This window comes from Epinephelus lanceolatus, chromosome 8 (assembly GCF_041903045.1).
Source record: "Epinephelus lanceolatus isolate andai-2023 chromosome 8, ASM4190304v1, whole genome shotgun sequence".
Lineage (NCBI taxonomy): Eukaryota > Metazoa > Chordata > Actinopteri > Perciformes > Serranidae > Epinephelus > Epinephelus lanceolatus.
The window spans coordinates 29,468,249-29,483,845 of NC_135741.1; the positions used below are offsets into that span (position 1 = coordinate 29,468,249).

Consider the following 15,597-nt stretch of genomic DNA (forward strand, 5'->3'; position numbering starts at 1 on the left):
TATTAAGTGCAATTCTATTTTTTTAATGAATCCCTCAAACATGTATGAACATTTTAACATAAACCAACAGGACTATAACTGAACTAGTATTCACTTCCGTTATTTGGAGATGAAAATAGCAAAAAGTGATGGTTCCCTACATGTTTATACTCACATTCCATTCTGTTCTGACAACTATGCAAGAGACAGAGGGTTTGTCAAGGTGACGTCAAGAGCCACAAGATTGATATCAGCCTGCCTCCCTGTGGTGGGTTTTAGTAAATACAGAGAAATGAGACAGCAGATGATACAGTAGCACTGAGTGGGTTAGGTGGGAGGGCTGAACAGCAGAGGGCAGCACAAGCATTAGAATGAATCAAGATGCAGGATGAGGAGACAAAAGACACACAGCAAGCCAATAAAGCCAAAGAGGCTTTATTCTGCAAACCACTCGGGGAGTGCCATAACAGTTCTTACATGGAGACGCTACTTGATAATGATTTAAGGGTTTTGTTGAATTATGGTGTAATTGGGCTTTAGCCCCTCTGGCAGGAACAAAAATAATGTGACTATCACAATTAAGCCAGTCACATCCTGTAAGTGAAAGACAGGAAATCACCTTGTTTGTTTCAACATCTCTCACACACAAGACAAAAACAGCTAAATATTACTATAAAGTCAAATGAATCTACTGTCGTATGACGTGGTGTATGGGATACAAAAACAATGGATGGAATAATGATTTGGTCGGATGAAATGACAGCTACTGTATACATCTCTGTTTCAAGGCTTTGTAAAAAGTCAAACTGAATAGAGATCCAATCCTGTGGGATCACTAGTCTTCGAAATGTCAATTGTAACATTAGACATTTGGGGTTTTATACCAATTATAATTGTTTTTGATATTAAATAAGCAAATCATTTGAGTAAATGTAGACTGCTTCAGCTGCAGGCTGAACTGAGAAAACTGAAGCCCTTGTTGAATTGTTACTGACAAAGATGACACAGAGTAAAGATGTAAAAGTTAACACTGTGTGGGTTGCACCAGTTGATTCTAAAGTTACAGATCCTCACCACAGCCTTCCAGGCCAAGTCAATCAAGATTTTGGTTGTCATGACTGCCCACTAATTTTCATGAATATTGATCAAATAGTCAGATTCTGGGCCAGAATTTGGTGTTCACAGAGTTTTAGCCAGTACTGGACCCAAAGCAGAAATGTAGGTTTTTTTTAATTGTCCAAGAAGGCTGCATGTCAGAACAAATGCTTTGTTGTTAATGCAGGCTGAAAAGGAGCATTTCACAGCTCTGCATCTGACTGGAATGGATGTCGGATCCAATGGACACAATGCTTTTGGGCAGAACATGAGCAAATGTTTAAGTGCTTTCATGAAACCTTGAGGGATTCCTGAAATGTAGAAGGTAAGTCAGTTACTAAACTCTTACCTCCTTACAGCATAAAAAGGTAGATAATTGCATGTAGGTCCATGGCTATGACACAGTGGTAGATAACTGAAGCACATCTAACATGTTGATGGGACTGCTGATGGTCATATTTACCAAACAATAGTCAACCAGAGTGTATTTTTGATTCACGTAAAAAAAAAAGACAAAAAAAAATCTGTGGCATATCTGGGAGAGATAGCATCACAAAATGTCTGATGATTTGAGAGAATTCAAACAAAATACTGTTAAGGCCCATAAGGCCATTTCACCATGCACAGTGTCATTTAGAAATAGTTCAACTGATCAAGTAAAAGAAATGAAGAAAATCAATAAAAATATACCTGCAAATACTGCATTTTATCTTCCTGTTGTTCCCTCAATGGATACCCTTGCGGAACCCCCCTTTCTAAGGTTGAGAACTCATACTTGGCATTACGGTCTACCGTCACGATTTCAGGCGCCGAGCTATAGTCATATGGTCTGTCATATATTAAGTCGGCATGAATTCCTCCATCTTGGCTGTTTTCTGCAAAGTGCAGAAAAGCACGAGCGTCAGGATTAGAGAGCAACGAACTCAATACACAAGACAGACAGACAGACAGACGAATAGATAAGAGAGACAAGTTCAATTGTTCTCTGATTTATTGACTAAGACTACGGCTCTGCTCTGGAAATGAAGTTTAGATAAAAAAAAAAATCAATTTAAATGTTTAATAAGGGGATAAAAAAGAGGTTCTGAATTCAGAAGCCAAGCCAAATAGCTGCATAAAGAACCGTTGAAAGTACAGGGCTTACACTCTGAACAACAAAATCATACAAACAGTGTTCTTAGTGTTTAAATACCCATCTAACAAGTTTACTTTCCCAATTACTGCATTCATGTTCATTAAAGATCAATAGGAGATGGGTGTAAAATGCTGATCTTGAGGAAAATGCTGGCCAAAAGATGAAAGATGAAAGAGGCTATTTGCACAGGCAGCTTGGCATGCAAGTCAGTAGCTTAGGGAAAACAGGAAACAATCCTTATACATACAACTGTGATGGGTTATACATGGCAAGCCCTCTGGAAAAAAGCAGAGAACTGGCAGTGTTAATTATCACACAGAATATGGCCTGCCCTGTGTTGTGTTGTGGCTCCTGCTGGACAACGAGCAGTTATCAGGGAGGATGTCGAGAGGGAGAGGATCAAAAGGTTTGGAGGGTTAGAAACAGGAGAGAAGGGATTCAGATCGGGTTGAGTTTATACAGTGCCAATAGAAAGAAAAGACAGATGGTTCATCATACTGTCATCAGTTTGCATGAGTTGTGGAGATCCGGTCATGGACCCAGTCCACAAGCCTTTCTATCATTATCATGTGACCTAATTTTTGGGACCGAATTTTGTTGAAGTGTCTGTGATTCCATGGTGAAATGTTAAATTCTCAGCCCCCTTGGAATACATTTGTAATTCTGTGATGAAAGTCATGGACCACTTTCTTTTTTCTTTTAATCTACTAACCAGATATTTACGAAGTGCAGTATAATCAAGACTTCTGCCTTAAAATACTCAGTATTTTTGCTCTACACTAGAATCTGACCAGTAGGTGGAAGTTCACACAAATAAAAATTAAAAAATGAATAAGTAAATAAATAAATAAAGAAAGAAAGAAAGAAAGAAAGAAAGAAAGAAAAAGAAAAAATAAATATAAAGAAAAATAATTTTAAAAAATCTATTTTTTTTATCCCTTTGTGACTTGAGGGAAATATGACCATCATAGTGACATGAAAGTGCTTTTCAGCTTTACTGCAATCGTTCCCGTTTCACTCTGGATCATAACAAATAAATGGAGAACCATTTATTTCATCATCCTCTCATGCCAGGGCATTTTAGAGGAAGACTGTCCAGTTTAAATGCGTTGGACTGAAAAGAAAAAAATGCTGCAAGGTAAATATGTCCTTTGTCCAGCAATAGTTCTTTTTTTTGTAATGACATCAATCTCATGACATAGTCGAGTAAAGCATTTTATATAGTGCACACCACATACAAAAACACAGAAATATATATTTGAGAACAGAACGTTATGTTACACAGACACTTGTTACTTCAGTTTCATCTCCTGACAACAACGGTCAGATGATAGGTCACATGATAACATTTGACCACTAATTCAAGACCATAAACTACTACAAAATATAATGTTAGTAATAATGAGCATTCAAAAGGAACTAAATAGTATATATATATTTTTAAGAACCAAACAAATAATTACTGTCTTTGTGAAAAGGTCTTAACCACTTCATAATAATCTGCTGTTAAACATCCCTCTAAATAGGCTGTCAGTTTAATAAATTGTGTTGTTTTTGTTTATTTATTGTCATTTTTATTTATTGCAATACATATATTGATAGTCCAAGGAAGAAAGGTTTCCTTATTACCAAGAAAAATGGTAAATACATCCAATCAATCACTACTTCCCAATACCAATGTTTTACCCTAAAGCCAGTTCAGATCAAAGATTTGAGACAAGCTAAGATCAAACATTGTTTCATGTCTTCATAACAGTTACTCTGTCGCGTTACTATTTCTACAGCCTGGTTTAACTTGATTGATGTGACCAAAAATAGATGGCTGTGACAGACTGTAATTGCATAGTTCAACATTCAGAACACAATGCAAAGCTGTCACAGAGGGCGAGGGTGTGAAGCTGCGGTAATCACGGGTGCTCCCCTGTCAAGGAGCAATTTAAACCTGCATCATGAGGTAGAAACCAGGAATATGTAATCTTCCTTCGAGAATCTATCATTTGGGAATGAAAATTGGAGCCACTGTAACAAGAAAATAACATCGAAACACTCAAAGACTCCTTTAAAGCACCTCTCAGCTGGCTGAAGAACAGCTCTGTCCAAACTGCAGTCATATAGGTGTATAATGGGCTGTATTGTAATTGGCTACAGAAAGTATGTTCTTGAACAACATACACTGTAAAACGTTTGCTTGTCTTGTCTCAAATCTTTGACATTAACTGGCTTTTATGAGGTCACTTTTTCATGTTTATTATCATGACCCTGGATTTTCAGTCATAACTTGATTTTTAAAAAATGGTACTGTGAATTACAGCATGTTTCGGTTGCTGGTGCATAAATGCAGTTTCAGTAAATTCACTTCTGAGGACTGTATATCACAAAGGTGAAACCAAAGTGTACCTCAAGGATAAGAGGCGGAAATCTCTATCAAATAGTTAACTAAAGATGTCTTAGCTTGATGCTAACCTCTGTTTCCTTCCTGCAATATTGCTGCTATGAACTTCGCCAGTACAACTACTACCTAGGCTAAGAGACAAGACTGTTCAGGTTGATAAATCACATTTGTCACTGTAATTCCTATGGCCAAAGACAGTCCAGAACACTTCTCAACATAAATGACTCTCTGTGTCCAAACCCTAAATTTAGAGAGTCGTGCTTCATCTTTAACTGTCACTTGGATTTTGTAAACACGAGCAAATTATCTGCAATTTCACTTCAAAGTGTCTATCAGTTTGAATCACTGCAAAAACATACTGAATTATCTTTGAAACCATTGAGAATTCAGTTTGTGCATGTCCTAAGAGAGCATTGAACAGTACAGACAACTCTCTTTAGAGCCTTTACATGTCCACACTGACCTGTCTTAGGTAATAGGAATCATCCATATTCAGATCATCAGGTGAAGAGGAGGGTAAAAGGAGGAAGGGCAGGAGGGAGACACCTGACAGTGGCTTACCCTCGTCCACGTCATCATTGGACATGATGGCGACGCACTTCTCCCACACCATGCGTATGTCAGCCCGATAGCGGTCACAAGCCCAGAGGAACATAGGCAGCAGGATGGATTGGGCAATGGAGCACCACAGCACACACAGCACCATCCAGTTGTAGGAGCGGTCAAACTTCAGACTGGCAAAGCTCACCACCTGGGCAGGATCAGCAAAGGGTTAGAAAAACATAATCATTCAATTCAATATCTTGCACAGAACATATTATACATCTGACAGCAGAACAAAAATCCATTGAACGACTGAACTTTACATGAAAAAATAGTGGAAGCTCTTTGAGGCCCCTCTCACTCCTTAAAGATGGTTTAGTCCACCCCTGCTCTAGGATTCATGTCTAAACGCAGCTAAAGCCAAGTTACTGAGTGCTTATGCTGCTGGAGCACCAATGTTCACTGTCATGTCTTTCCTCAAGAGTAGGAAATCAGGATTCCAAAAAGAAAGAATGAAAGGAAAGGGAAAGAAAGCAACCTGACTTCGTAACAAAACATTCTTAAAAATTATTTGAGAGAGAGATGGATGAAGACAGGAAGGGCAGAGGGCCCACAGACTGCTTATACATGGGGCCCAGAATTTGGCGCTACACCCCTGCTTAAATCCACTGAAAATACAAAACTCTTTGTCCAACTTTTTTGTCATTTTTGCTAAAACTGTCACAGTGTCTAAACAGTAGTAGTACACAAGTCAAACTGTGAAAAAAAATCATGTTAAAATGTCTCCTACTGCTTCTAATGGCATTTGCTAGAATCCACCAAGACTGAACGAAAGCAACCAATCAGGACCAAGGACTCTCTGTCGCAGCTGTCCATCATATCAATCGCTGCTCATGAACTGCGGTCATATTGTCCAACTACTCAGAGCTGATCAAATATGAATCAAGATTCTGTTCCTGCATTGCCTATTTCTCACCTCAAATGTTTTCACAAACATGTTTCAGTGTACTGTTTAGTTGTAAAATGAGAAAGCTTGTGCCTCGGCCACCATGTTGGATACAGTCAAGCAAAAACCAAGCACCACCCACCAGCCGGAGCAAACTATTAACTTATCCTACAGGTTCACCAGACTGTATCACTGATTAGGTTTAATTAGCGATGTGAGTGAGTGCAGATACATCGCTTAGGTAATGTCCCTGGTCTCAAGATCAACAGGCAAATGTAACTCCAGTACGTAACCCATATGGTCATGTACCCAAACCCTAGATCTGTTTAGCATTTCCGCTGCAGACAGTACACTTAAATGTAGGTGGGATTGTTGTTACTCGTCATTCTGTCCAGCTCTCACTGCATTTCCTCTTCACCAGAGGAATGTCTAAACCTCATTTATGATCTAGAAAACAGGGTTGTACGCAAAAAGAACCAAAAAAACAGGCTGGAATGAGTTTGTCACAATAGGATATACAAAAATAGCAGGTTTCAGAATCAGAAAACCTTTACTGTCCCTTGCAAGAAGCAACGGAAATTTGTCTTTGTTGTTTGTGCATCAAGTCCTTGTCAGGCAAGAGCAGAGGTGTATGCAAAAGTGATGCTCCGGCTCCACCTGTAAAACTTGCCATGGTATGAACAGTGGTTACATAATCAAAACCAGTGGAAACGAGGCTTGACAGCTTACAATTGCCATTTGAAACAGCGCCCTGAGCAATTTAGAGAACAAACTGCATCATGACTAAGTTCTGATCCAGATGACAGAAGCAGCATTACAGAATTTATTCTGAACTTTATGTGTTGCTCAGTGAAAGATCTGCCATTAAAAGTCTGTCTGTTAAAACCTTCAAGAGATACTTGCTGCGATACTACACCCTCTGTTTTTTAAAATATTCAAGCTATAGTGCTCTCAGCACACACTCAGCACAAGGCTGCTGAGTGTCCATTGAGAGTACGAGATACTGAGTATGATCCCTCAGACCCAGTCTTTAGCGTAAGAGTAAATGGACTATGTGCAGGCAAGATCTCTTGTATTAACAAATTCTGCAAATACAACAGCTGTCATTTGCTGCTGTGCTGCAAGTAATGATTATGTTATCAATTAATCTGTTCATTATTTTATCAGTTAATCGAATAATAATTAGGTCAACAAAATGTAGTAAAGTAATAAAAAAAACACATCACAAATACTTAATTTACAATGATGTAAAAACTGAAAATCAGTAAATCCTCACATGAGAAAAGCCAGAATGCTAGAAAGACATAAACAGTTAATCGATTATAAAACAGTCAGCAGATATTTTTCTGTCAATTGACTGTTTAATTAATTAAGTAATCATTTCAGCCCTCATGTGCGCTGCCTTTCAGAGTAAGCTGAGTTCAAAATATGATCAAATCTGGATGTAATTTATATTCACATCATTACTGAGCACTGACTACACGACGCAACCGCACCACGTAAACTCCAAATGTGGGGAAATACACATTTCTTTATATTGTGCATTTAAAAGCAAATCCACGTCGCATTCATAGAGTTCAGGGAATAGTCGTACAATACAGCTAAAAACCTTAAATTAATCAATTCAGATGTTTTGTTTGTGTTTTCTAACATTTATCAGGAACATGTATAAATGCATTCAGGACACTGTTTGGATTATGAATGAAAGTAGGCGCATCTAATTATATTACTCACTCATTTCATCTCCTCATTCAGGCACTGAACTGCTTCTTAGAATCATGAAGGTGACCTTGTTTAGGTCACAACCCCTTTTTACAACAAACATCGGAGCTAATATGAGTTATCTCCCTCAGTGAAGCAACAGAGTGCATTATCTGATCATTAACGTTGACGGGATCAGTCTAATCCTCATCTCTAATGCATCGGGCCAAGACACTCATCAGATTGATTAACTCAAACTCATTATCTCTGGTGTCACCTTCTCTGGTTGTACCTTGAACTTCAACACCAGACATTAGGACTTGGTATCATTTTAAAGGATACAATACCAGCACCCCTAAATTGATGCCGATGCCAATAAATTTGATACCTTTTTTCTACTTCACTGAGTACCCATCATGGGAATGAACGCATTCAGCTGCGTAAAACGCCACAGGCGTGTAGTATAGCCATGCGTTTGAACGTTATGGTGCCAGCTCAGCATGCTGAACTGCAAATTCTATCAAATACACTGCACTGTATGCAGTACAGTAAGCTCTGCTACAGTAGTGGGTCAGTAACATGTTGCATTAAATCGAAGAACACTTGCGGTGATTTGCGGCGAGCAAAACCATAATATAGTCACAAAAAGGATCAAGTGCGTTTTCATTTGGAGAAGTTTCGCTTCTGCTTAGTACTGGGTTATTTCAGCCAGCCCTATGAGCCATACAGCAGCATCAATACAACGTGACTTGATGAAGTTGTGAAGTCTCAACCTGATATTGATCTTGTTGGTCTACGGAGCTGACCCAATCTAAAAACCACCAGGCAGACCGAAGACAGTGGAGACAACAAAAGACACTGTAGGTAAACTTGAGTTTTCGTTCTATCAGTCATTCTCGTCACCAGCTAATTTTTAACACACTTTCAGGCAGAAAATTACACCTACAATGTATTAGTCTGGAAAATCTAGGTTGTGATGATGTCACAGCTAATGTCTTTTCCACAGATGGGTACTTGTTCTTTAGATAGCTCATGAGTGGTGGAGTTCTCATCAGTGGTGTTGTGTGTTTTAAACTCTTAAGATAAACTCTTACAGCCTGTAAACTGATAACAGGATATTTAGTGAAGTGACATCTGATGACCTGTATAAACTTTTTTTATGTGACTATTTGAAGGAGTAATGACATAACTTCGCTGTTACTAGGAGTTAGATAACGAGCGATGGTGTTGCACAAGTTTAAGTTCTTAGATAAACAGATGTATGGTGGCCACGGTTTTTAAAGATAACATCTTGTAACAGTTCTCATAACCTAAAGGGACAGTTCACCCCAAAATCAAGAAAATATATTTTTTCTCTAACCTGTAGAGCCACTTGTCAGTCTGGATCGTTGTGGTGTGAGTTGCACAGTGTTGGAAATATCAGCCATAGAGATGTCCGCCTTCTCTCTAATATAATGGAACTAGATAGCACTCGGCTTGTTGTGCTCAAAGCACTAAAACAAATACATTTAACACACTCAACAGCAATGTCTCTTTCCAGCTATCATGATCCGGTTACTCAGAATAATCCACAGATCTTGTTGTGCGCAGTTTCATGTAGGAACTACATGTATTTATTTCTACTGAGTTACACCTGCTTATCGTAGTTTCATGCAAGAATTATTTTATTTCAACTAAACCACACTAATCAAGCATATCAGCGCTCCGAAGGAGGTGTGCATCTATTGCTAGCTCACTTAGCACCACTGGGCTAGGTAGCTCAGCCAGGTAGGACGTTTAAATCTCGCGGCCACAAGCACAAGCCTCTCGTGGATGAGTAGATGCACACCTCCTCCTTTGCTGTGATACGTGCTAAGGTAATGGTTTATTTGAATAAATGTCTGAAATAAGGTCCATGGTTAACCCGAGCTAAGGAGACTTTCACGTTTTGTTCTGTGGTATAAAACACATCAGTAAATACCCAACTTGTGAATTTGTAAGCTTTCCATGTCTTAAAAAAGACGGTTGCTAACAAGTGGCCAAATGAGGCTTCAGAGCATCGTCATGAGAAAAACAGCTTTTCAGCCTCGTTGTGATGGCAATGTTAAAGTCATGCGACCATGGTGAGTTTGCTTTTTGACTTTTGGTGATTGCATTTACACTTGAAAAATCACAAAAGCCAGATTAATTTGTGAAGATTGTTATACTGAACAAAACCTTTAAGTATCATGAACTTTTTGTTGCCACAGAGCTTATTTTCTGCAATCATCCAAAATAACAACATAACAACAAAAAAAACACATCCCTGCAGCACTCTGTAAATAATTCTATTTTTGTCTTGTTTTCTTAGTGTCTATAATGTCGTGATTCTATTCTGTTCTGTTCTGTTCAAATATCTATTCATCAGTATTTCTCTGTGTAATAGGACACGTTTGTATGTGTGTTAAAGCTTTCCATGCATTTAAATAGCTCATTACATCAGGTCATAAAAACGGCTCGCGGAACTTTTGTTGTTTCTCTTAGTGCACTGGAAATAGGATCTTTCATCAGCACTATACTACAACCCTCTCTGTTATACACAAACATACAGAAACATAATAGGATGTTGTTGTAAAAGTGATACACTGCTGTCCTTTCAAATCAACTTCCAGCTTACTAGGCAACAGAAATGCAGTTTCCCCTCTAATCCTGGACTCATACATCTCAGTATAGAGGCATCATGTTGTTAACACGTTGCAGGTTTTTGCTTTTAAAGTGATCTTAAATTGGGCCTTTAAGTCATGCTTCCTGTTTTTTTTTGTAGGATTATATAAATATGCTGCCATTTGCCAATATCTGAGCTGAGCTACAACAAGCCTTTTCAAAAATGGTCTCTCTTTTTAATAATAATTGTTTCTAGCATGTTTTTGCTTCCACCTCAGTGTTTCTTCATGCTACCAATGTTTTCAACCTCAAAAAAGACTGCTTTCGCTCATTACCAAATACAGGTTTGCCTAAAATTAGCTGTTGCTCTACAATGAGGAACATGTAGGTTCCTCGGAGAGATTTTGCAAAGTCATAGTTTGCACCAAAAAGGATTGTGAATAACGGTATGGAACCTGAATGAACTCATTATTTAATCCTAGCTGGTAAGTGCAATTACTCAGCACTGATGAGCTCACGGGTCTTTAGGCACCACAGCTGCTGTTTGTTGTTCAAGAAGAATCAGAGCACAGGGAAATGCTTTTTATGAATTAGTGAATTGCAGTGGACAACAAAACATTACTACTGGAAATGCACACATTTCTTTGTATCATGCCTCAGTTGTTATTGTGTGTTGCTTAATTACTGTGTGTATCTGGTTTTTATGTGTGAGGTTTATTGTGTTCTTATTTATTTATTCATGCGTCTTGGAGAAAATTCACAATTAGGAACATAAGATTATTCTTGCTTGAAGCTTTACAAGGGACACTTTGCTGATTTTTAACTAGCTTTGTATCGTAACAGTGTGGGTCGTATGTTTAACTGTACGTTCAAACCAGAAGCTTCCAAAGAAGCAAAGTCTCTCACGGATGCCCAAGAAGGACGACTGTCAAAAATATCTGTGGCAGCTCTGGTCGCTCTAGTCGCTCATCACGTGAATCATTGAACGTTCCATCGTGCTTGTCAATATAAAGGAGCCACAAAGCGCACTACTGGCTTGAAAGCAGCGTAGTTGCTGCTTGCTGTTGTCCAGTCAAAAAGCTCATAGTTGGCCTACAGAAAGTTATGCTTACTCCCCAAAATCGTATCGACTCAACATGGAAGATGATATTGCTGCTGTGATGTGTGCTGCTGCCGTCTTGTGCATTCAAAGACGTCGTCGGGTTTGGGTGCACGAAATCCTCCAGTACCGCGATCAGCACGGTGAATTTCGTCAGCTGGTGCAAGAGCATTAGTAAAGGACTGAGTGGGCACGAGCGCAAGTAATAAACTTCTCGATATCCATTGTTGGAACAAGTGTGCTGTAGGAACCAAAGTTACATGGCTTGTTCTCTGGGACCCACTTGATCGAAGCACGTCCCCACTCCAATTGGTTGTCACCGAACTGTGTCAGAGCTCATTACCATAAAGTTAAACGAGTTTTAACTCCCCTCCGGACCACTCCGGTCGCTTTGGTCGCCCAAGACGCGCGGCTGATGGCCAGGTCGCCCAAGTCAACTGAGTCGCAGGGCTCTCATTGAAAACTAATGACTTCCGCCATTTTGGAAGCTCTGGTCGCTGTTGGTGTGAACGTACAGTAAATGTGGTAATCTTCCCTCCATCCCAGATCTCCCATCTTATCTCTCAGCTCAAATCCACTAGTTCTGGGCTGCTGCTCGAATTACAGATTGTACTTCCACATTTTCTTATGCCCTCCACCACAGACACAAATGGTGTAGAAGAGGATCAAGTAAAAAAGATTTGCCCCTTTCTCTTGCTTGAACTCAGAAAAACTCTGATCAGACTGTAAAACTAAGCATTGCTGATCAAATATAAACCAAGACTCTGTTTCTGTATTGCTTATTTCTTGCCTAAAATGTCTTAAAAAAACATATTTTAGCTTACTGTTTAATTGTAATTCAAGACCATTTGTAACCAGCCAGCTGCCATGTTGTTTCCTGTGTCAAAACAGAAAAATGTGTTTATTGGTCCGGTGTGGTGCAGTGTATTCTGGTCGTTGTGGGTTTTCTACCTCTTGAGCAAAAGCTACACCACTTTTCTCTGTACTCTTGTCATGTAGCACCAATGTCCGCAGTATTTGCGTCTTTCTAATGCATAGACAGTTCAGTTTTATGAAAAGACCATCTTTCCAGCAGTGAAATACTTCTTTTAAGATAAAGTGTTAAGACAGTGAGAATGATGTGGTGTTGCTTGTGAACTAGATATTATATTTATGAATATTTAGAAACTCCTGCACTGCTGTTTTCATCATCACAAGATGTAATTCATAAGACATTCAACTAAGCACAGAAACTGGAAAGTACATTCAGAGAAATAATATATGCTTCTGTGTATCTTTGCAGCAGTATAATAATGTTGTGCAATGTTATTATCACGCAAATTGCCACTCTCCGTAGAGGTTTGTGAGTGGTTCCTGCAATATCAGGATGTGAGGTGTTTCTGCTCAGTCATTGCTGGAATTGAAGCAAACAATGACAACCATGCAATTATGAACACTAAAGCACATTTCTCCCGTGATTATGCTGCAAAGTACTGGTTAGATTGCTGTGTGCTTCAGATTTCAGCTTTAAACGCTTGTGCAGATAGTAGAGCTTTGTGTAGAAGTTTCTGTTTGGCTTGCCTCAGGTATACAACACTTAATTAAAAAAGGTTTGTCCAATGTAAAAAATGACTATGAACAGATGGCTTGTACAAATGATAACAGAACTGAGGCAATGCATTATGTATAAACTGACACTGAGGCACTTTGACACACATAATGTTCTCCCACTTAGAAGTAGTACTGAAACCATATACAAGTCCCTCATATAACAAAAGCCACCATTTCAATAGACACTTGCAGTTACACTTTGACTGTAATTAAAACATGTGCAGAGGATACCACTCAACAAAACCGCCAACGTAAACTTTCCTTATGGAAAAAGCTCTACCATGGTGACTTGCTTTTAAGATGACAGGATGGCTAGTTTGGCTGCATCACAAGCAATGAGCCTCGAGCCTTCCACAGGCTCTCAAGTCTGCATAAACAACCAATGAACTGACTTGTTTAAAAATGAATGAGGACCTGAGGGGGGTATTTGCAAACCAAATGGTGACACGTTGAAACAGAGCTGGCTCCTTCACCCACTGATAATGCACTTGAAGGACCAGTTTCCCCTAGGAAGTAGAGGGAAGTTACACTCTGTTTTTAAAGCCTGGAGTTCCCTAAAAGAGCAGAGGGAAGGTGATTCCAGTGCTTAACTGTGACCTGTCAGCCAGGTGTGTGACCTACACAGGGTTATGTCACAGGCCAGGATAAATGAAACTGCTGGAGGTTTTTCTAATTGGGTTGGCCAACGTAGTCTCATTATCATTGCTATTAATATCACTATAGTTATAGACAGAACTCAATCAGCAACCCTAACCTCCTCCAGTAGTGACACACTATAGACTGTATGTATGGACACACACATCACACACTTAGCCTGACCTACTTACAACCCCAGACGAACAGTAGCATTTAAGTTCATATATATAATAAATCAGTGTGGTATGGTTACAGGAGCTATAATGGAGAAACTCCACCATCAAACCGTTCTTTTTCCCTTCTTGCTTAATTTTTTTCATCTTCTTTCTGTCTCCAGTGCTGAGTTAATTAACCTCGCTCACCCTGAGAAAACAGCCTGAGTGACGAAGAGGTCACATGAATGGCTGCCACCAGCCTGATCTCACTGCATGTTTGTGTGTGTTTCTTTCTACACTCACCATCTGAAAAACTAATATGAAAATACATAAAAGTTCATACTGTGTGTGGCTGTGAGTTATAATCATAACACAAGCTGTGTTTCTGTAGTGTATATGTGCACAAACCTGACTTTTATGACTTTATTTTTGGTTTAAAACTTCAAAGCAAAGTAGTCAGGACAATTTAAAAAAAAAAAAAAAAAAAAAGCTTCACAGAGGCGATAATTATCGTATTGTCAAACACATAACCAAAACTGAAAGTTTTATCATCTAGAACACTTATTTATAATATTTTCTCTCCATTATTTTCTACTTGTATATACAGTATAAAAATTTATTTAGATTTTTATTTTTTTTAATTGAATCAAATTAAACAAGCAATGATACAGGTTTCTCGCAGCTAGGAACCACACAAATCTTAGCTCATGTTTTATTTGCTCTGGCAGATGGATCTGTCCCCCCCTCCCGTTCACACGGACTTCCAGTCGACCATTCCCGTCTTCGCCAAAATACATGATGATGTCATTACTGGCTCCTGCACCTTTGCACTGGAGACAGTACGGTGAGGAGAGCATAATAGGGGTGGGCGGATCAATACCAAAATATCAATACTTTAGATACTATGTTTTCATTTTGAAGATCAATCCTTCTGTCATTAGGATCGATACCAAAAAAGGGATTACATTCTCTTCTTCCGTCGTACCTATTTGTATTTTTATGGCTAAGCAATCAACGTTCTGTCGTCATGAACACATTCATTGTATGTACTGTTTGCTTCTCCACTGCTTTTTTTGGTCTGCACTCAAACAAAAAATGTGCTGTACACTGTGGCGTGCACCCTGACTAGTTTATTCTGACACATAAAAGCAGTGATAGCTTTATAAAAGAGGAAAAAAACACAGGAAAGAGAAGCTGGAGCTGCAACCGAAAAGAAGGGAGGAGGGAAATGCCTCAGGATCCAAACCCCCGACACAGAGACAGAGGTCACTGGCAGAGTCTTTTCAGACAGGCTCAGACAAGGAATATTCAGGTATGTCATAGTGAAATTAATAATTTAGTCAAATCAGATCTTCAGCATTGGGTAATGTTACATTTTCAAACTGTAATTGGTCATCATTACCTGTTACTTTAGCAGACTGATTATTCACCTCATAAATCATGACACACTACTCTTCCCTACAGGAAAGTACACACACATCATATTGGTATTGATATCAGCAATTCTGGCCCTGTTTTACTTGATGTAGGATCAAAACCAAATTCTGTGGTATTGCCCACCCCTAGTGAATAAACCTAGTGGTACAGAGGAACACCATTAAGGCATTTTCGTAAACAACTAAGATGGCCGCAGCTGATATGGACTTTTCCATTGAAGTGCTATTTTCAAATTCTGATATCAAAAACACCAATGCTCATTCACAG

At 39.0% G+C, this 15,597-nt stretch overlaps 1 protein-coding gene across 3 annotated transcripts in view; it reads right to left on the minus strand.

The window, feature by feature from the left end:
• gpr153 (G protein-coupled receptor 153) overlaps positions 1-15,597 on the minus strand; it is a 50,684-nt gene that overhangs the window by 3,477 nt on the left and 31,610 nt on the right. For 2 of the 3 annotated variants that reach the window (XM_078170148.1, XM_033643132.2), the window contains 2 exons: positions 5,163-5,352; positions 1,765-1,949 (listed from right to left, as the gene is read on the minus strand). In XM_078170148.1, the coding sequence (XP_078026274.1) occupies positions 1,765-1,949; positions 5,163-5,352 (375 nt within the window). Of the gene's footprint in view, positions 1-1,764; positions 1,950-5,064; positions 5,353-15,597 lie in introns of all 3 variants that reach the window. The other variant, XM_033643142.2, reaches the window with a different exon arrangement.